This window comes from Symsagittifera roscoffensis, chromosome 10 (genome assembly GCF_963678635.1).
Source record: "Symsagittifera roscoffensis chromosome 10, txSymRosc1.1, whole genome shotgun sequence".
NCBI lineage: Eukaryota > Metazoa > Xenacoelomorpha > Acoela > Convolutidae > Symsagittifera > Symsagittifera roscoffensis.
Window position 1 is genome coordinate 20,811,037 of NC_087071.1, and position 21,445 is coordinate 20,832,481.

The following is a 21,445-nucleotide window of genomic DNA, read 5'->3' on the forward strand; positions in this document are numbered from 1 at the left end:
TTAGTTGAGAAACAACTAAGGTTTTGTGCAAAGTCTGATTTTTGTAATTACGCATTTCCTACCTCATCAGTGTAACAAATTCAAACAAATAAAAAATAATTACCTCCAGGTTTAGCTGCGCCCTAGGTGTCCTCGATTGAGACATGAATCTAGATTGACATCAATCTAGTTTTGGAATCATTTTTCCGACTCATGCTTTCTTAGGATTGTGTTGTATCGCAAGTAGTGCGAAGCTCCGCTTCGCCTCTGTGTGACTAATTTTGTCGGATTAGTTACGGTTCTGTAAATTCTATTCTTTTTAATAATTTAACGCTGCCATTTATATTTGTCAATTATTTGTCCAAAAATCAAATGTTTATGAGACCAACATGATTTTTCACCACTTTTCGTAGCTTTGGTTTTATTTTATGTCAAATAGAAGCTTGTCAGGATTTGTTTTCAATGAAACTCCATTGGTGCAAAGTTCCGTTTTGCCTGTGTAAAAAATTGAAATCAAAATTTTGATATAAAAGAGAACAATAACAAACTCAGCAGAATAACTGTGAATTCAAAAAATTTCAGTAGAATTAATTTTGACTTCAAAACTTGAAAAGAAAACGCTGTAACAAATGCTAATTTTAAAAAAAAAAAAAAGGTTTTATTTTTTAGAAGAGAAACATTTTTAATTGGATAACTCTTGCAGTAAACACTACTTAAAACTTTAAACTGACATCTTAGATTCTTAAATAAAATTTGACTGAAGCGTTTATTCGTCTCAAACGGTCTCAACCCTAAGTAAAATGGCTCAAACAATTTTTATAGCGTGCTTTACTGACAAGATTTAGGTTATTTTTTCAGCTTCAAGGATGACGAAGTTAAAATCTATACGTGATTGGTATTTTGATTTTGAACACTAAAGGTTTTTTTGTGAAAGTGATGAGCTCATCTGTAAAACAGGCCAATATAAAAAAATTTGCTTCTTTCAATTTTCTATTTTCAATTTGCCTCTAATTTTCTATTTTCTAAATGATTAAATAATCCGGACAAAATAATGAAAGATATAATATCATGCAGCAGTTGTCTCGAACGAAGTTAAAATTGAGGATAATTATGCCTTGAAGTTGTCTGTAAAATGTCAGCCATCGGAAATAATGAAATTTTTACAAAGTCGAAAAAAATTGGACAGAAACTTGTCGGGATCAAAAAAATCTGTGTCATTAAAATTCTTTGCCACTGAAAATTCTTTGTCACGAAATTCATACACATACAATTGAAATCTTATTTTCGCCATTCAAATGATTCCATTTAAGGTTACTTATCTTAAGTTAAAGTAGCCAACACTAAGCGGTGGCGCGAATTTTTCCTGCAAAAGCTGCTAACCTTGACGATTGTATGAAAAAAGCTAGGTCGTTGGAAAAACTCCAAAACTTCAGCAGTTTTGACTCTTTTCATTTATTTTAGTTGAGAAACAACTAAGGTTTTGTGCAAAGTCTAATTTTTGTAATTACGCATTTCCTCCCTCATCAGTGTAACAAATTCAAACAAATAACAAAAATTTACCTCCAGCTTTAGCTGCGCCCTAGGTGTCCTCGATTGAGACATACGAAAGTTTTGGTTTATCTAGTTTTGTAATCATTTTTCCGACTCATGCTGTCTTATGATTGTGGTATAACGCAAGTAGTGCGAAGCTCCGCTTCGCCTCTGTGTGACTAGTTATGTCTGATTAGTTACCGTTCTGTAAATTCTATTCTTGATAATAATTTAACGCTGCCATTTATATTTGTCGATTATTTGTCCCAAAATCAAATGTTTATGAGATCAACATGATTTTTTCACCACTTTTCGTAGCTTTGGTTTCATTTTATGTCAAATGGGAACTTGTCAGGATTTGTTTTCAATGAAACTCCATTGGTGCAAAATTCCGTTTTGCCGGTGGAAGAAATTGAAATCAAATTTTTGATATGAAAGAGCACAATACCAAACTCAGCAGAATAACTGTGAATTCAAGTTTTTTTACTTAGAAGCAATTTTGACGTCAAATCTTGAAAAAGAAAACGCTGTAACAGTTGCTAATACTTGGAAAAAAGAAAGGTTTTGTTTTTTTTAGAAGAGAAATATTTTTAATTGGATAAATCTTGCAGTAAACGCTATTTAAAACTTTAAACTGACATCTTAGATTCTTAAATAAAGTTTGCCTGAAGCGTTTATTCGTCTCAAACGGTCTCAATCTTATGTAAAACGGCTCAAACTAATTATATAGCGTTCTTTACTGACTTGATTTAGGTTTTTTTTCAGCTTCAAGGATTACGAAGTTAAAAATCTATACGTGATTTATTTTTTGAATTTGAACACTAAAGGTTTTTTGTGAAAGTGATCACCTCATCTGTAAAAAAGGCCTACATAAAAAAATTGGCTTCTTAAAATATTCTATTTACAATTTGCCTCTAATTTTCTTTTTTCTAAATAATTAACTAATCTGGACAAAATAATGAAAGAGATAATATTTTTTTTCATGCAGCAGTTGTCTCGAACGAAGTCGAAAAAATTTGGACAGAAACTTGTCGGGATCAAAAAAATCTGTATCAGTACAATTCTTTGCCACTGAAAACTCTTTGTCATGCAATTCATACATATACATATGAAATCTTGTTTTCGCCATTCAAATGATGCCTTTTAAGGTTACTAATCTTAAACATACAAAACTAGATAAAGTAGCCAACACTAGTTATGCCAAAAATCTACCCTATGAAGTTTGAGATAAAACTCTCACCGAACAAAGCGGTGGCGCGAATTTTTCCTGCAAATGCTGCTAACCTTGATGATTGTATGAAAAAAGCTAGGTCGTTGGAAAAACTCCAAAACTTCAGTAGTTTTGACTCTTTTCATTTATTTTAGTTGAGAAACAACTAAGGTTTTGTGCGAAGTCTAATTTTTGTAATTACGCATTTCCTCCCTCATCAGTGTAACAAATTCAAACAAATAAAAAATATTTACCTCCAGGTTTAGCTGCGCCCTGGGTGTCCTCGATTGAGACATACGAAAGTTTTGGTTCACCTAGTTTTGTAATCATTTTTCCTTTTTCCGACTCATGCTTTCTTATAATTGTGTTGTATCGCAAGTAATGGGAAGCTCTGCTTCGCCTCTGTGTGACAAGTTTTTTCTGTTTTGTAATCGTTCTTTAAATTCTGTTTATTACTAATAATTTAACGCCGCCATATGTGTTTGTCAATTGTTTGTCTTGTCTCGAAAAGAAAAAGTTTTGAAGCCAACTTGATTTCTTCACCACTTTTCGTAGCTTTGGTTTCATTTAATGTCAAATAGTTTGTCAGGATTTGTTTGTAATGAATCTCCATTGTTGTAAAGTTTCGTTTTGCCTGTGCACGAAATTAAAGTAATAATTTTGATGTAGAAGAAAACAATAGCAAAACTAGCAGATTAACCATGAGAGTCATAAATTTTACGTAGACATATTTTTGACTCGAAAATTTAAAAAAAAATACACAAACTGGTAGTACTCAGAAAAAAAGTAAGATGCTGAATTTTTATGAGAAATATTTTTGATTGAATAACGCTCGCGACAAATGCTCGCAGGTCTCATTATTTCTGGCTTCCCTGGCTTTCCTCTGTGGGTCAGTTTCTGACTCCTGGGCGCCTTCTAGGACTGGTTTTGTTGTCTCCCCTTCCAATGGTTCCTTTAGATTGTCTATATCTAGATTTTCCTTAGCAATGATAGCCAGATGAAATTGGTATATCCAGTTGTTCCATTGGGTGGGGGGTTCTACTGTATGGTTTGACCAAAAGGCGGTTATTCCCCGCAGATTCGAATCAGTTGTTGACTGCGCCATAATAAAAGTATAGAAATACCACTGGTAACTATGCTAACTAACTAAGTTTAAAAGGGAATAAATTAATGTGTCAATTAAAACTGACCGATGTCTTAAAAGAGCAACTAGTGACGCGAAGTCCACTGGACTTCGTAGAGTAAATATTAACTGGTACTTGATTAATCTATAGAGGTCAAGGTTAAGAGATACTAAAATACTAAATCACAACAGTTTGCAGAGTAATATAAGATTCTTCATCCACGTTCAATGACGCCGAAATAATAATTTGTACGCGATAACAATTTTGACCTTGAACACTAGTAGTTTTTTGTAAAGGTGGTCGAAACATCTGTAAAAGTGGCCAACATAAAAATACTTGCGTTTTCATAAAAAAAATAAAAGTTGATCATCTATGCGACAAAGACTAACCTTTTTCTTGGATCTAGTTTTTTTTTTAAATCTTGACTTGAAGCGTTAACTCTATTCGAGTGGCTTTGGTTCATTGTATAACGGCTAAAACGCTTCAACTAGCGTTGTTTTAAAGCAAAATTTAGTAGCCCTGTTATCCTTGATCAGTAACCATGATGTTGTTTATTTTCACGTGAAAGCAATTTTGAGCTTGAACTTTGAAACAATTATGTGCAAGCTGTTACCACTGAAAAATTCGCCTAAAAACTACATGTACTCTGGTTTCAAGGCAAAAATTCGCGTCTGTGTGAATGTGCTGGAAGAAAATTTATCAACTTCTAGTTACAAAAAGTTTTAAGGCTCAAATCATTACAGAACAACTTTCGGCTCAATGAGCGTCTACCGAAGTGTTTTCGGTTTTGTTATGTCTTCCTTGTCTTCAAACTAATGCTAACTCAACTCTAGCATTTTTTCTCAATTGCTCCAACAGGAACTTCGTTCGAGACTAATATATGATTTTTTTCAGCTTTGGTCTCATTTTCTGTGAACTAGCTCATCATGTTATGTTTTTAACAATTAAAAACGATGCAAATTGAATTTTGCGGTATTAAAACAATCATTGATGAAATTTTTATGGATTTACTTCCTTACTTTTAGCTGAGCACCTTTTAAATTATCAGGTTTTGTTAGCTTTCTTTATCCACAACAATTGACCTTGAATTTGATATATTATATGTAGGACATTGAACTTGAGAGCTATTATGTACAATTCTTTATGAATTTCATGAGAGAAAGCATCAACAATCGAAAACCTCATTTTTTTCGGGTAAAAAGTATCAGACGGGCAGAATGTTTTCAAAAATCTATTAGCAACATCTATTCAAACCAAAAAAAACGCCTTCAGGTCAGATTCTAAAAACTGAAAGGTTTTGCCTAATATTTTACTTTTCAACCACCATATCACATCGTATGAAGAGCGATAAAAGGTTTTAATCGTTTGTGCTGTAGTATACGTGAAACTTGTAACTTTGAAGTTCTGAAACTTGAACTAGCAAACTGCCTAACTAACTAGCTAAAGCTCGGCTTCGTCTCTGCGTTAAACCCTTTCTCGGATTTTTCTGAAGTAAAAAACAGTTTAAAAGCTTTTTGAAAAAAGTTGATTATTCGGCGCATGTTTTCCTTTTCACTCAATCTGCCCATAAAGTTTAGATTCTTATTAGATAAAGTAGCTAAAACACGGATCTAATTTGATTAAATTATCAAAGTATAGCAGAAAATTTGTGTTTAAAAATCGATGAATGTAAAATCGGACAGCAGACTCCCCGGCAAATTCAAAAGTTCCATTCAGTTTCAATTATACTTTAATCAACTTTTTTTTTAAGTTGAAAAGCTTAAAGATAAAAACAGCTCTGAATAAGAAAAAAATTTCTGAGCCTCAAAAATGGTACCAACCTTGAAAGTTTTCAGCTGATCGTCTCACTGTAACCAAAAAAAGAAGTACCCAAGAGAGAATTTTTTGAAACTTTCGACAACTGGAATCATACAAATAGATGGCAATGTAAGGGAAAATTATTCGAAATATAATCAGAATTGAGGAGAAAATTTTTTAAAAGCAAAAATGGTATTTTTAGAGCTCAAATAATTTAATTTGACCAAAAAAACACAAAAAACGACTCTAATTATTCAGCGCACGCCACTAGGCTAAATCTAGACATTTTAAATCTCGAATGTATCTGTTTGCGGACTCAATTGTTACTCGTTAATTGAGGAGCAAGTTTGAGGACTTGAAAATGACAATTTCGTTAACAAGTTTATATTCTTTTTGACTTCAGAAAATTTCCTTAAAAACAACGTTACTGAAACTTGACATTCGGATAAAGGTTTAAATATAAGTAAATAGCCGTTTTTGACCAAAAAAGTCTAACTAGCAATTTAGCTACAACTTTTACTTTACATAATCTATTAAATGGCAGGAAGAGAAAGTCGAGAAATAAAAAACTGAAAAGGAAGTGCAATCTTTTTTCTAAGAAATCTATAAAAAACTGCGAAGTAGAAATAAATTTTGACAGAAAATTTTTCATTCAAATTTAGCTCTTCTTTCCGTTTTTTATTAATCTAGCTAAACTTGTATACATTCTTAATATAGTAAAAAATCTCTTATTTAGTCATTTATTTTTAAAAAAACATGAATTGAAAGAGCTCAAAAGTTATTACTTATATGTACAAAGATTCAAAAAATCAACTGCTTGTGTTGCAAATAGAGCCATCATCTAAGATGCACATTTAAGAAAAAATCATTTAAAAAAATCATAAAATAGCAGTTTTTTTTTACTATTGCTCCCCATTTGCCTCAACCGTAGTACATTACATTTTCATACTTATATTTTAAGAGGCAATAACATGAAAATCATCCCTTCATTAAAAGGTTTAACTGTGTATTTTGTAATTTGTAAATGGATTCCGCCCTTTTGATCTTTTTTTGTTCTTGTGCTTCTTTTGATAGTGATGAAAATTTTTCAACTTTCTGAACCCCAGAGACCTACCCACACCAAATTGTCTCCTATCCATTGCACAGTTTGGCTTCATAACGTTTGTGATGTAAAAACTGGGTAAAAAAAAAACATTTTTTGCAAAATAGATTGCTATTTTTTCTCAGCATGGAAATTTCGAGTTGAAAATTTTCTTATTAAAATTTTTCAAAAAAACGAGAAAATAATCTGGACAGAGGTTGAATGAGGAAGAAAACGATCTGATTATGATTTGATTTAAGTTATTGTTTAGTTGATAAAATTAGTGTGTTAGAAGTTCCACAACATAGTCAACAGAAAGTTGGAATCGTGACCGAGCTAACTGATTTTTTTAAAACCTTTTGCTCCGACCATTTGATCTGAGACTAGTGGAAAACGTTCGGTCGCCATTTAATAAATTTTCAATTAGATTAAAAAACAATTTGTATCTCTTTATATCCATTATACTGCTCTCTAATTGGCCGATTACTAAAAAAATCAACCAAACTTTGGCAGCACCAAGTTTGGCACTACTTTGTCAAATATATTAACTAACCCAGACAATTATTGAAAAGCAGATATAATAAAACTTTCATGCAGTTGACTCAAATGAAGTTACAATTGAGGATAATTATGCCTTGAAAATAATGTAAATTTGCATTCAATTGAAAACTATGAATTTTAACTAAGTCGAAAAAACTTGGACAAAAAACTTGCAAAGAAAAAGTCTTGACACTAAAAATTTTTGGCACTGAAATTTCTTTAGCCCGAAACTACTAAAGAACAAAATTTTGACTTTTAGGGAAGTTTACCAGACAGACATGCTCAAATTATTTCTCTTGATCAGATACGCATGTTGGCAAATGAGATGAAAAGCACTAGTAATTTTTCTGGAGTCGACCTTTGCATTTTTCCAAGATGAATCGACGCAAAGAATATGATATCAGCGCTGCATTTTTATTAAAACCAACCAATTTTGTAATTGCGCTTGAAACTAGGAGCCGTTTTGGAATCGGAACATACTTCTTTCAGCTCCGATTTGATTTTTTTTCAGTTTTTCATGCCTTTTTTAGACTATGTTTTTGTTTTATATTGCATTGACTTTATTGTTTCACATTGCATCGTTTGAAGAGCAAATCAAATTTATTATGCGTGTTTTCAGGGGGGATTTTTGGAAGAACGGGTAAACGCGTTTTCTTTTGTACCAATTTTTAAATTTTGTTAGTTTTACAATGGCAGTTGTCTTTCCAGGAATATTTGCACAATGCTCGAAGCATTCGTTTGAAACTTTTTGGTAAATCTTTTTTTCCGTCTCAATTTCTGAAAGCTAGTTTGCCATGTTTGTGTGGAATCACGAATCCCGTGCAAAGCACTATTTAACTTTTTTTATTTAAGTTTTAATAACCGTTTTTCATTAATGTTGGCATAAGCAAAAATGCTAACATTAATTAAAAGATGCACTTGACGTCAATTTGTCAAAAAATTTATATCTGAATTTGAGCAAATTTTTCTTTTAAGACCACTTGATTTAAATAAGTGCTTTCCATTCGTTTATTGAGTTGATCACGACTGAAAGTGCCTGGTTATTATTACACGCTTGGCCACTTTCAAGCTGACTTAGGTTTCCGAGTTTGGAATAAAAAACCATCGTACGCGAAAATTTTTTATCCAGATTTTAAAATAAAAACTCTACAACAATATTATTTTTGAGCTTTTCGAACTTGCTGTTAATGCAAATTTTAGAGACTATATTCTTAATGCACCTTATATCTCAGCTCGGGTGGTCTAAAGACTTTGTAACTTCAGAGAAAACACTGATTAGATTAGAGGCAAATCTTGGCAAACCTCGAGAAAAACGTATCTGCAATTGTTTCTTTGAATAAGTAGCCCAGAAACGCATTTAGATCTGGTTTGAAACAACCAAGCCTTCGATTTAGTTCTTCTGGCGGTGGTAACTTGCTTTTACAAACTCACCCGAAATTTAGATCATCGCATGGTCACTGAACAATTCAACCATTTTGACTAGATCACAGTTAACTTGAGAGCTGAACTTGTAACATATATTAGTTGTGATGAGGTTTGATTAAGACTCAAGGTCATACTAAAATTCTAATTATAAAATGAAACACAAGATGCATTCAACTATAATTGTAAGTACATATTTACAAATTTCGGTACCAAATCAGTGCAAAAATTCGATGTAAAAATGTTTCAAAAATCCCATTTCACATCATCTCTTCGCAAAGAACTTTGAAGTTTTTGCATATTTTTCAACAAATCTGAGCTCGTATCAAATTTAGGTCCTCCATCCGGATTTTTTGGCACTTTCCCAACTGCTTTTTTTGTTTTCTTTCTACAAGCTGTATTCTTCTTCGGCTGTTGGTCTTTCAAAGCTTTCAAGTGACTTTCAACTTTGTCCATTTGAGTTTGTTTCGCTTCCATTTTCTTTCGTATTATCATATGTTCACGTGACAATTCAACGGCCAACTGCTGGTCTCTGGTTAGTTCACGCTCTTGGTTAATTTCTTCATACTGTATCGCTAATTCTTCAAACTCGTGATACAAATCACTCACTAACTGTTTCATACTTTCTTCACTTGTAAAATCACACTTTTTAGTTCTTGTAGCTGTAGTTAAAGTAGGTTGACTACTGTTATCTTTAGGCGTAAACTCTTCGGAATACGACATACTACATGAACTATTTGGTCTTTGATTTTGACTAGCTACTTTTTTCTTCTTTTTCTTTCCTCTTTTTCCGGAAGGTGGCTTCATATTGCTAACAATGTTACCAGTAACTCCTGCGCTTTGACAAGCTGACGAATGCATTTTAAGTGCTGCTAAAACCCTTTGCAAGTTCACATTAACTGAATGACTTGGATTAGTTGAAGTTCCACAAACAAACGGCAATTCTGAAAACTTCGCGTGGTAATGACCACAGCCTTGGTGATTATTTTTGCCAGCGATTATTCTATCAGCACTTCTACTTCTTGGTTTGATCAAATCTTTTCTCGCAATTTTAGGTCCGCCTTGCTGGAAAGAAACGTGACGACCTTTGACTGAACTGTTGTCTGTATATTCGTGTTTACTTCCTCTGTAAGCCTTTTCGGAACGCCTTTCGTCTAAGCTTTCGTTTGGGCTCGCGCTTCGCGAGCTTTTAGCACTGCGTCTTCCAGAACCTTTCTGGTTTTTTGCTTTACTTTTTTCTTTGGTAGCTGGTAATGAGCTCGATGAAATAGCTTTAGAAGGTCCGAGCTTCGTGTTTCTGTTTGAGTTTTGTGCTGGTTTGACCATAATGTCTTCAGTGAACTTTTTATGATCGTCGACTAGTCTCTGCATTGAAGTGAGTTGTTGTTCCAAACTGGCGCATCTATCTTCAGCTTGTCTGAATTGCATCTCTACGGCCTAAACAATACTATGTAGTATTATGCATTCCTCGTTGAAGTTTTGATAAGTGATGGGGAGCGCACCCCCAGTAAAAGATTTAAATCATAGGCCGAATGCCTGTCTGGGATTTTTGTGAGTGGGTGGCGTCTTTTAAAGCATTTATTAAAAACATAACTTACCTATCCTAAACCCTATCTCACCTAAAATTTCGAATCCGCAGTCAATTTCTGATCTACAGAAAGTAAGATTGGTCGGTCGAACAATGTAGAGAAGTGAAGGTTTGAAATATTACTTTTTGAAAACTTTCGAATCTTTGGACAAACACAGCTGTTTTTTGGATGTTTGCACTATTTTTTCACTTTTCGTAATTTTCCCCTATTGAATGTTTGCACTGTATCCATAACAATCAAAACATACCTGCGTACTATTCTGCAACTCGCTAAACGATCTCTCCAACTGACTATCTCGTCTATTTCCGTCATTGTGATCGACGTCAACATCATCTCCATTTCCATCATCGTCTTCACCCGAACTGCTCCCGCTTTCTTCATCTTCATATTCAACTTCTAATGTCTGAGGGGTGATCCCTGCACTCGCGTCATTTCTCAAGTCTCTTGACCTCTCAGTGTAAGTATCGAACTCTTTCGACTTTCCATTCACATGAAGATCTCTTGACCTTTCGTTTGCAAAATTCTGCTTTGATGATCTTTCACCGCCAAAAATATCTCTCGACCTTTCGTTGTGAAACCGCTCAATCGGGTTTCCATTCTGAAAAGTTTCTCTCGGCCGTTCGTTTGGAAAACCGTTGAAACCTAGATCATCGCTGTTCGCCATAGGAGGCACTGTAATAGACTTTCCGACGTAGCCGCTAGGAGGTAAGTTACTACCTCCTAGTCCTTGAAACGCCCCTGTTGTAAAACTATACGATTTGGCAGTTTGGGGACCATCAAAACTATAGTCGCCACTTTTTTTAGGAGCCACTTCAGTTCGTGTTATGTAACCACTAACCGGAGACCTCTCGTAAAGTTCCTCTCGCGTAAATGTTCTCGCGGTTCCCAAATCCGCGTTATAACCTGAAGTTGCAGGTGTTAGCGAGGTCAAATAATCGTTATAATCAGGATGGTGACTAGATAAAGAGCCAGATCTTGTTCCCGAGGTTCCTGTTAAAATAGGGTAATTGCTAGCCGACCTTTGAAATAGTCCTCTTGAAGATTCAAATGGCATGTTTACAGCGCGACCAACAGAAATCGGCGCCGTATTTGAGTTATAACTATAAGTTGTCCCTGTATTAACCATACTTCGGTCATAATTTTCATCATGCGCTGTTCTTGGATATAAATTCGCATTGCTCATTGTTTGAGCTAAATGCACCGAATTATGTTCAGAACGTAACTCTGAAACGCTTGATGATCGAGCTACCTGGTTTGAAAAATCAACCTTTCTTTGACTTAAGAGCTCAATGTCACTAGTATTCACTGCTGCTTCGTACATAACTGGTTTATCTTGAAAATTATTCCTCAAGTTTTCCTGCTCAATATTTTCCCGAGTTTGATTCAGAGCCAACCATTGCCGTTCTTTGTCCAATTTTTCGATCTCCTTTTTTGCTTTGTCGCGCTCAATCTCTAAGTCTTTAAGCTTGTCTAGAAGAGTCTTTAAGGCTCCTAAAACTAGTTCGCTGTTACTTTCAGGTAACGATGTTTTAGAAACAGTTGATCTTGGCGAATCAAGTAAAGTTTCTACAGGCGTAATTCTTCCATTTCGCCCGTTGCTAGTCGACGCTTCTCCCAACTGACTCGAAACTTGGTTAAATTTTGGCAAGGCAAAGTTTGAACTTATGGGCTGGAAAGATGAGTAAGCGTTTAATCTGGGAGAACTATTTGATGCTGTTGTATATCGGGGCGAAACTTGTGAGGTATGTTCAAAGGCACTTGTAAAATTTGTTTTTGATACATTGTAGTTGAACGCATAAGGCACTGACTTATTCGGCAATAAACAATCAGAAGTTAGCTTTTGTTGATGATTTGGAGCTTTTTGGGCACCGTTTGATGTTGGAAGATTATAATCGCTGGTTTGATGATGACTTATTTGGGAAGATTGCTGAGACTGATTTCTGTTAGTGGACTCTAATACATCCCCATAGCCCGTCATCATAATCTGAAATAGTTAATTTTTCATCAACTGAATTGAAAACCAAACAAAGACTGTCAGAGGCTGAAAGGCCTACATATCAGATCGCTGCTTGTGTGCCTAAGACTAAAGCGCAAAAATTAGTCAGAGTTAGCGCTTTTAAAATTTAAATAGAAGAAAAACTGTACTCAGATAATTAAAACGAAACAGAGCCAGTATACAGTTGGAAAAGAGCCAACGAACGCAGGTAAACAGAAACAAATACTGACTTGTTTTTTTTAAATATCAATTTTCGAGTTTCAAAGAAATATATGACCTTTAAGCTCTTTGAATTTCTAGAACAATTTATGATTGGCACTTTATTGATAAAATTAATCCACCTAGAGAAAACTGGATCAATGAGCAAAATATTTATTTCGCTGGGATATCTGAAAATTAAATTCCGCAATCGAAACTGGAACTTGATCATGTTTTTCGTGGCCTATACACTTTCTCTGTTCGATAGTGGAGTTTGCTTTCCTTTAAACAAAATCTTCAGCACTTATATAAGAGTCCGAACTACGTTCATCGACTCGTAAAAATTAAGAAAAGCAAACGATTTTGCTTGGAGCGAGGGCGCTATTGCACCAACAACTGCAAAATACAATTGATTTGCCAAATAAAACAATTTGCAAATAGTGCTCAAAAAATTACCCTTTATTATTTCTGAAATTATTGCGTCAAAACTAAGCTATATGAGACTATAATAACTTTTATAATGCTTAGTCAAATGTTTTCGCGCATTTTGTGCGTCTTCAGACTATAAAATAAAATTTTTAGAAAATGATCATATCATAGAAAAGTGTCAATTTCATTTAAATACTACGATTAAAAACTCGCCAGAAAGAATCCAATAGCAATTTTACCGAAATAAACTTCTGCATTAGTTGTTTGCTAAAATTCTCTCGCTTTGTTTTGTTTTTTGTTCAATTGTACCTTTAATAAAAAAGTTTTCAGATTCACGTGAATTTTTTTATCGTTTAACTTTTATTCAGCAATATTTATACATGGACTAAAACTTAAGGGTCAACTCACTGCTTTTAAAATTCTCGGTCTCGCTCATAATGAGCCACTGCCTTCATATCTGCAATGATTATAGCATTAATGGCTGAAGAGTGCGGCCTGTTTGCCCCATAAATTAACTCAGACTTACCACAATCTGTACCACACTATTGCAAGTGCTTCCGTACAGGTGTTTACTCCTTGCGATGATTTTCGACTCTACTGGTTAATTATCGACCCGTTTGCATCAATTAACATTTGTTATTTTAAGTCAATTATTTCATTTCAAACTCTTGACCAGTATCGAACCTTTAACCTTTTCGTCTCGATCTTGCACTTTACCTCTAAACTGAACAGGCCACCTCAAACTCAGTGATTTTGTTAAGATTGCTTTCCCAAAAAATCTCTATTTAAAGTTTTCCGTCTTTTTAAGCTTGCTAATTGCAAGCGCATCAAAAACAGCCGTTCACATGACCAAAAATAACAAAAATTTCGACCAAAGTTGTTAAATGAACAGAAAAGACGGAAAATATCAAAAATGTTTCATGAAAACTAATTGCAATTTTTCCAGTTTTATTTTTCTAATGCATTACACTGGGCTAGCGCTGATTGGATTTTTCAAGAACCTTTTGGTAGAGATGAATCGTTCTCATGCAAGACTCACGAAAATTAATAAAACAAAACGCTTGCAAAATAAGCCGACATAATTAAAGCCGGCCGAACTCAGCACCGAAAGCTTTCGGCACCAATTAAGCTTACAAATGCACCTTTAACAACTTTTGTCGAAACTTTTGTAATTTTTGGTAGTGTGAACGGCTGTTTTTGATACGCTTATAGATGGGAATATAGATTTTTTTGGGTTAACAACTTCAACAAAATCACTGAAACATTTGCTTAGTTTTCTTTACTAGTATATCAAGTTGGAGGTGGTGCAACCAAGGAACATATGCAGCCAACAAAATAACCAAGCTATTAATTCATCGGATATAAAATCATACCGACAACCACTTCTTTACGGGGAAAATGTCAAGTACCCGAGCATGTGTCGATTAACAGTCTATTTTTAATTAATCGAGTTGTTCAAACTAAATGCCCTGGAGTCTCGGCGTGGTATACATTTTACGAAACTTTTGATACACAATCCCATTACTGTACATTTGAACAGAGTATCTTTCGATTGAATTATTCATCTCAGATTTTGCTATGCAGCATTTGGTTCAATTTCTCCATCAGTTGAAAAAAAAATTAGAACACAAAAACAAATCAACCGCAATCTTTTACATCGCTCAATCTAAATGAAACACAAGCTAATAGATCGGCCTTTCTATTATACGGCCATTTCAAAAAGGAGCGGCGAAAACTCAGAAAATTAACATTGAAATGCCCGATGAAACTAAAATTATGCTGAAACTGGTTAAAATCTGAAATATCGAAGCAAACAACTAGTTTAACTATAATTTTGTCCATTCATTTCAAAGGGCAGAAAAAAAGAGTTCATTCCCCAGTCAGTTCTTCATCACCATTTGAGTTTAAATCGTGTTTCCTGATCGTCGCCTTCTTCTGGGCTGAAACAAAGAAATTTGTCATTTTTATTATCAAAATTAGGCTTTGTTCTTTTTCCCCCAAAACCATCAATTTTATGGTGTAATGAGTGACTTTACAAATATGCTTTTCATGGCTTAATTACTCAGTACGCTAATTTTAGAAAGCAATCGGACAATGTTACAGAGGCGAAGCTGTGCTTCGCAAACACAAGCGAGGAAAATGCAAAAAAAAAGAGCTCTGCACAGGCTAAACAAAGTGAAATAAGGAAAAAGGAAAGAATTAAAAGTACACATTGAGAAAAAAATTTTGTATAACAATTTTGAGATTACGAATATCACGTTTTCACATCTGCTGCACGACCGCTTGTAATTTAACTAACACTACACACCAATAGAGCATCAAAAATTCATCAAAAGAGCAAAAAAACTATTTTAATGTTTCGGATTTGAATCTACGACCTGATGATTACGAGTATCGCCCACGTCCTCGCATCTCCGCGACGGTTTACTTGGAAGTAAACTAGTGGCCCAGCTAATGCTGGATATATATGTTTTAATATTCTAAATCATATATTGTACTGATAAGGAAAAGAGTTAACTACAAAATGTCAAAAAGGACTTTAAGCAAAACCCAGTAATTTCTCTGCTTAAGTAGGATATTAGTTGCTTTGTTACAGAAGAGAACTACTACTCGCTCTTTCGATTGAATTATTCATCTCAGATTTTGCTATTCAGCTTTCGAAAAAGTGAAGATTCCAAGAAACAATCAAAAATTTGACTTTTCTAAAATGTTTAAAAAATGGTTTTCAAAAAAAATTCAAAAAGCAGATTTTCCCGAAGTGCATATCGGTTCTTCTACAAAAAAGAGGGAGAAATAGGGTTACACAGGGAAAATCTAGGCCTCATGATGGTTTAAAGAATTATCCATCTCAGAATCAGCAGGCTAGTTTTTGAAGAAAAAAGTTTCCAAAACGGGTAAAATTTCAAAAATTGGACATTTTCTAAGGCCATATTAATTTTCGAAACGTTGGGCATAGCCTCTTGCGAAAAAAGGACTCACATAATTGTTTTATAGCTTTCAGCTAAACCCTCAATCTCCGATTTGGCAGGGTAGTTTTTAAGAAACGTTTCAAAACTCACCAAAATGTCAAAAAATGGGCTTGTTTGAGGCCATAACTTTTTTCTACCGAATTTAGGGAATAACCGATCGAGAAGGACAGAGATCCCCATGATTTGTTCTTTTTTGTGAAATCTTCATCTCAGATTTACGCATTTAAGATTTGAGAAGATGAAAAGTTGAAAACAAATAGGTTAAAAATCCCCCTACTGAAAATTTCGAAGGCCGTAGAAAGTGGGGTAAAATGAGACTAGCAAAACAAGCAGTCACATAGAAGAGCAGCCGGTTTGTCCATTGCTACCATTTTTTTGAAAAACAGTACAGTAGTTTTTGAAATAAATTGAAATTTCAGCGAAATTGTTTGAAAATCCGACTTGCCCCTCGAGAAAAACTTAGATCCACCATCGCATAAATTTAACACGACAAGCCGGTTAATGTGTAAAAAAAACATAGCCAAGCGACAATTGGATAAGAGTAATGCACGCAATGAAAGAGAAAAAAACACTGACTTGTATTTTAAACATAGCCAACTGACTGTTGAAAAAGAGTAATGAACTCAAATAAACAGAAAAAAAATCACTGACTTAGTTGAAAAAAATCTCGAATTTCAAAGAAAAAATAGATGCCCTTGTAACTCTTTGAAATTCCAGAAAAATTTATGACTAGCACTTTTCTGATAACATTAACCTAAAATGAGAAAACTAGATCAGAAGGTAAAGTTTTTATTCCGCTGGAAATCTAAAAATTAAATTCCACTTTCGAGACAAAATCGTTCACGTTTTTTCGCGCCAATTCCACGTTTGTATTTGGAGAGTGCTAGTCACGTCACTCTTAGCTGATGAACTTCAATTGAACGCAAATAGTGCATTATACCTAAGTGCATCAATATTCTAAAAAAATTTCCTGAAAAAAAAAAAACAAAAAAAAATCAACAAGAATTCTATGAGTCTTCACTACGTTCATTACTCTTAAACAACAAAAAACAACAAATCCCATACATTTTCCTAACACCTGTGTTTTCAAACAGGACCTAACACTAGCCAAAAAATAAAGCAACAACATATGCTTTTTAATTGCCTATGCTTAAATAGGCATAACTATGATTAAATTGAATTATACCAAAAGTGCCACAAATGAGAACTTTTATTTGCGACTCAGGTTAGAAAAAATTTATTCGTAATAATACTACTCTTCGCTTGTCAAAACAATCGTTTTTCTTGAAAAAAAAACTCACAGGTGGTGGGAGCAAGCAAAAGAGCCCAACATTAGCTGCACAAACAGTAACCTTTTTTGCATATAGCTGTTTCTGCAAACTTCCACTTTCGCAGATGATGAATTAATTTATTGTTAACACTTACTAGTCCCAAGAAATTTTTATATTAGACTTTAAATTTAGTTGGCATCAGGGTTTCGCTTGAAGAAAATGCCCTTAATGATTTATCAGCTTTTTGAAACAAAAATATTAAACAATAAGACGATCAAAACAAATGAAAAAATTATCCTTCATTATCAGCTAAGAAAAGAGATCGGTATACAACACGTCAGGCAACACGAATATAGATAGCCAACAGAAAAGAGATGAGAACAACAAAAATGATAAAATTGTTCCAAAAAATTTCGAACTGATTCAACTTGAAATTTTACAGAAAAACAATACGAAGCTTTTATAGTTACGCCTTTCAAACGACGGCAAAGCAGAATAAACTTTTTAAGTAAAAAAAAACGAAATTCAAAAAACTAAACAATCAGGTTTCGTAAATTAATAACCAACTTCAAAACGAACTTCGAATAAAACGTAATCGAAAATACAAACCAGCTCAAAGTATATCTGGGAAGTCGCCACAAGACGTATTAGCCTGCTTGCGTTTTTTAAATGGTAATATGTATTTGATTTAAAAATCTGTTAATAATTTAATAAACGGGACGATAGTTTATTCAATAAGTAGCTGATTTTTTCAATCGATTAAATTGTATAGTTAAATACACATAACCAGGCTGATACATGTTGTGGTGACTTCACATACATATATTGAGCAGCTCATTTGTAATTTAAATTGTGTTTTATTCGAAGTTCGTTTTTACAAGACCCGATTTTGTAGTTTTATTTTTTTAACCTGATGTAACATAATCAAACTAGGGCCAAATCGATAAAATTTTTAGCAGGGAGAAATCTGCTTACCCGATGGAAACCGCCAAAAAAAATTTTATTAATGAAATGGTGATTTTAATAATTAGGTTACAATATTCAAAAGAAAAAGCCTCCAATAAGAAACCTAAGACAAACAAGGATAGCCGGTTACTGTGCAAGTAGCACAGAATGGTCCGACCAGTCTTAAAAATACAAGAAAATTTTTCAAATTGAGGTCATTTTTTGGCGTAGTTTGATAAAAGAAGCTGGCAAAAACTGGGGACTAGGTAAATTCGACAGTCATCTTAACTAAGCAAATTGAAAAACAATTTTTGTAGAAAAATAACAAGAAAAACTTTAAAAAATCAAAAAAAAAACGAAGTTTTTTTGCAGTTTTTTAAATTTTTCAAGATTTTGATTCCAAAAAGGAGCTAAAATACTCCAAAAAACTAATTTACCTGATTTTGCGAGGAAAAAACCAGAACACACCATGTTCGGAACAACAAACAAACTTAAAAATTTGAATATGGACAATACAGAATCTATTTAGTAGACAAAAAAAGGATAGTATCATAACATCAAAACATTATTCTAAACCCATTCAACAACATTATTCTAAAAAAATTCCAGTGTCCAAACGGTTTCGTAAAATGCAAGCAGCTCTGTTTTACTTAACACAAATACTTTTAATAGAGCGAAAAAAATTCACACCAGTTCTTTCTCCATTTCTTAACAACCCTTAATCTATTAATACTTTATCTCCAAATTTCAAACCCACATGCTGCAAACATCAACACAAGCTCAAAATGGAGCTTGAAACAAACCTTCCACGTCTCTTTCGCTCTCTGTTTCTTTTTCCTCTCTTCTTTCTTGTCTCTCGTTTCTCTGTTCACTTCTTGATGTCCCAAGGCTGTCTGCACATGGGACACTGTTGGTTGGTAGACTCCTGCACCCACTTCAGAATGCAGTGCATGTGGAAGCAGTGACTACACTTGCCCCACACAATCGGACACTCCTCCCCCGGGATCTACAACATACAAAACTAATATATTCAAGTAATATTACAAACATGACACATTACAAAAAGGCCGCATCCAAAAAAACCCAGACTCAGCTCAAAACCCTATGTTTATTAACAGCTAAAAAATATTGAAAAAATTTCTAAAAAAACAATCCAGAAGGTTTCAGAATTATTTCATTTTTTATATTCTGATATGATTCACATATACTTTTCTATTTTATATTCTAATTTTGTCTCTTTCAACGAAATTTATGCCAATGCATTTGCAGCTCATTTTTTTGGGTAATTGAAGTCTTTAACTACTACTACAAATTGTTTAAAATTTTTATAAAAACATGCATATCTCTAAAATTAAAAAATCTAAGTGCTTCAAAGTTTCGTCTTTACTTTATAAAGTAAATAGTTTTATTTATTATTATCTATCTCGTCAACAAACAATTTGAACTCAAAGTCAAAGCTCCGCTTGGCACCACTTGGGATACACAGAATAAGTCAAAAAAGGCAATTTGATAAGAAAGTTGATAAACAGCAAATCAACATATTTTTCAACTCAGGCGAACTATGATTCAATTATAGTAAAAACTCCATTCATCGATTTTTTTATACGAGGAAAACGAAAAATTGTAAGAGAACTTAGCTGATATCGATGGCTAGATTTCCGGCAATCATAAAACCACTAAAAAATTTCTCTTCCATTGCTTAAAAATATCATTCGAAAAATCATGCTTCAAAAACTATTAATGGCTACTCCTATAATACCAGATTAATATTTACTCGTTTTTATTTACATACCAGCAATCCGAGAGTCGATTTCAATAATTTAAAATGTTGTTTGCAACGAGCGCCAATGCATTTTATCGATGATTATGTTTGTATAATAAGCGTTGCAAATGTGCCACGATCTTTATTGAATTGGGCGTGTATATCCAACACTTCAGGGCAGTGCGGCGAGAGAGCGAATGGAAAACACTGCCTGCTGGAACGTGAATAAGGTGTATTTAAGGAATCCTAGCCATCTCTTCTGTGATCTCTGATTATTGTGAAAAAACTTTTCAAACACAGATAAAGCAGAGTTTAGTACCATTTGCAATACGAAGCCTAATTGCCTAATTGTTATGATAAACTTATTAAATAGTTTGAGATAATGAATGATAATCAATCTATCTGCGATGATGATCTTATTTTTTACCAAGTTGACCTTTGCGAACGAGACGAAACAAATGAATTATTGGAGAAAATACAAGGACTATCGGAAGATCCAAAATTGCTTGAAGTAATTACACAGTTAGTCAATATAGTAGTCAAGCAAAGCAAAGAGATCAAAAACTTGAAGGCGGATCAATCGGAATTTGAGAAAAGGATCATACAAAATCAGAACGAATATTACGATGTATCCGAAAGAGTAGTAGATCTTGAGAAGTACTCTCGTAAGTTATGCCTGACTTTCTCCAACATTGATATCACAGCAGACACAATGGGCAATATCCTGCAAATTATGAGTAACATCATGTCGATTAATATTCCTAGACTTAATATTGCCGCCTGTCATCTTTTGAAACCTGGAACAAATGCGCCTGTAATTGTGAAATTCATATATCATGCGGATCGTGACGTTTGGAGGCGCAGATCATGGTTGAAAAATTTCCGGAACAATAAAGGACAACCAGTGTTTATCGAAGAATGCTTATCCCCTCGCGACAGAGCAATTCGATCAGAAGCGATAGCCAATCGTATCCCATATTATACTCACAAACAAGATGTGTATGCCAATAACCCTAACAATCCACATCCTAACCCCGTAAAAGTGAAAACCAAAGCCGAATTGCATGCAGTAACTGGAACATTAACTGAAACCAGAAAGCCGAAAGAGTCCAATCAATTAAATTGGGCTGATACTGTTATAGAAACGCCAAAACTGTCAATTTCCAATGACGAAGAAAAAGCGAACAATGCTATGCGACGATCCGTAAAAAAGCGAAAGATAAATCTTTCTCCCCTTGAGGAGAAGGAAGAAACTCAATCGACTGCAAGTGAAATCGAAATGCAATTGTTCCTCATATCCTTGCAGCATTAAAGCCAACTACCCCAGCCCTTAAATACAATGTTTTGCCAGCACCAGGCACAATGTCAGAAGGTGCTTTTCGCGTCGAACAGTCAACTGGTACCTAACCATAATTCTGTGTCATCCAATTTATCTGATGCTAGTAATGATTTCTCAGTTCTGCATTTGAATACCATGTCACTAAAACCGCACTTTGAAAAATTGGAAGCACTTATACTAAGTCTTGAGTCACCACCAGATATAATTTGCTTAAGTGAAACTTGGCTTAATGATAATGATAACTCTAAAGGATATCTTGTTAAT

At 34.0% G+C, this 21,445-nt stretch overlaps 3 protein-coding genes across 3 annotated transcripts in view; all 3 read right to left on the bottom strand.

The window, feature by feature from the left end:
• LOC134855194 (dnaJ homolog subfamily C member 10-like) overlaps positions 1-21,445 on the bottom strand; it is a 434,156-nt gene that overhangs the window by 376,129 nt on the left and 36,582 nt on the right. The window lies entirely within an intron of this gene.
• Positions 1-21,445, bottom strand: part of LOC134855193 (dnaJ homolog subfamily B member 9-like) — a 427,207-nt gene that overhangs the window by 369,173 nt on the left and 36,589 nt on the right. The window lies entirely within an intron of this gene.
• On the bottom strand, positions 8,856-12,252 carry LOC134855480 (uncharacterized). Its single transcript, XM_063872014.1, has 2 exons — positions 10,520-12,252; positions 8,856-10,120 (listed from the first exon to the last, which is right to left on the bottom strand). The coding sequence occupies exons 1-2, from the start codon at positions 12,248-12,250 to the stop codon at positions 8,930-8,932; spliced, it is 2,922 nt and encodes a 973-aa protein (XP_063728084.1). The 5' UTR covers positions 12,251-12,252; the 3' UTR covers positions 8,856-8,929.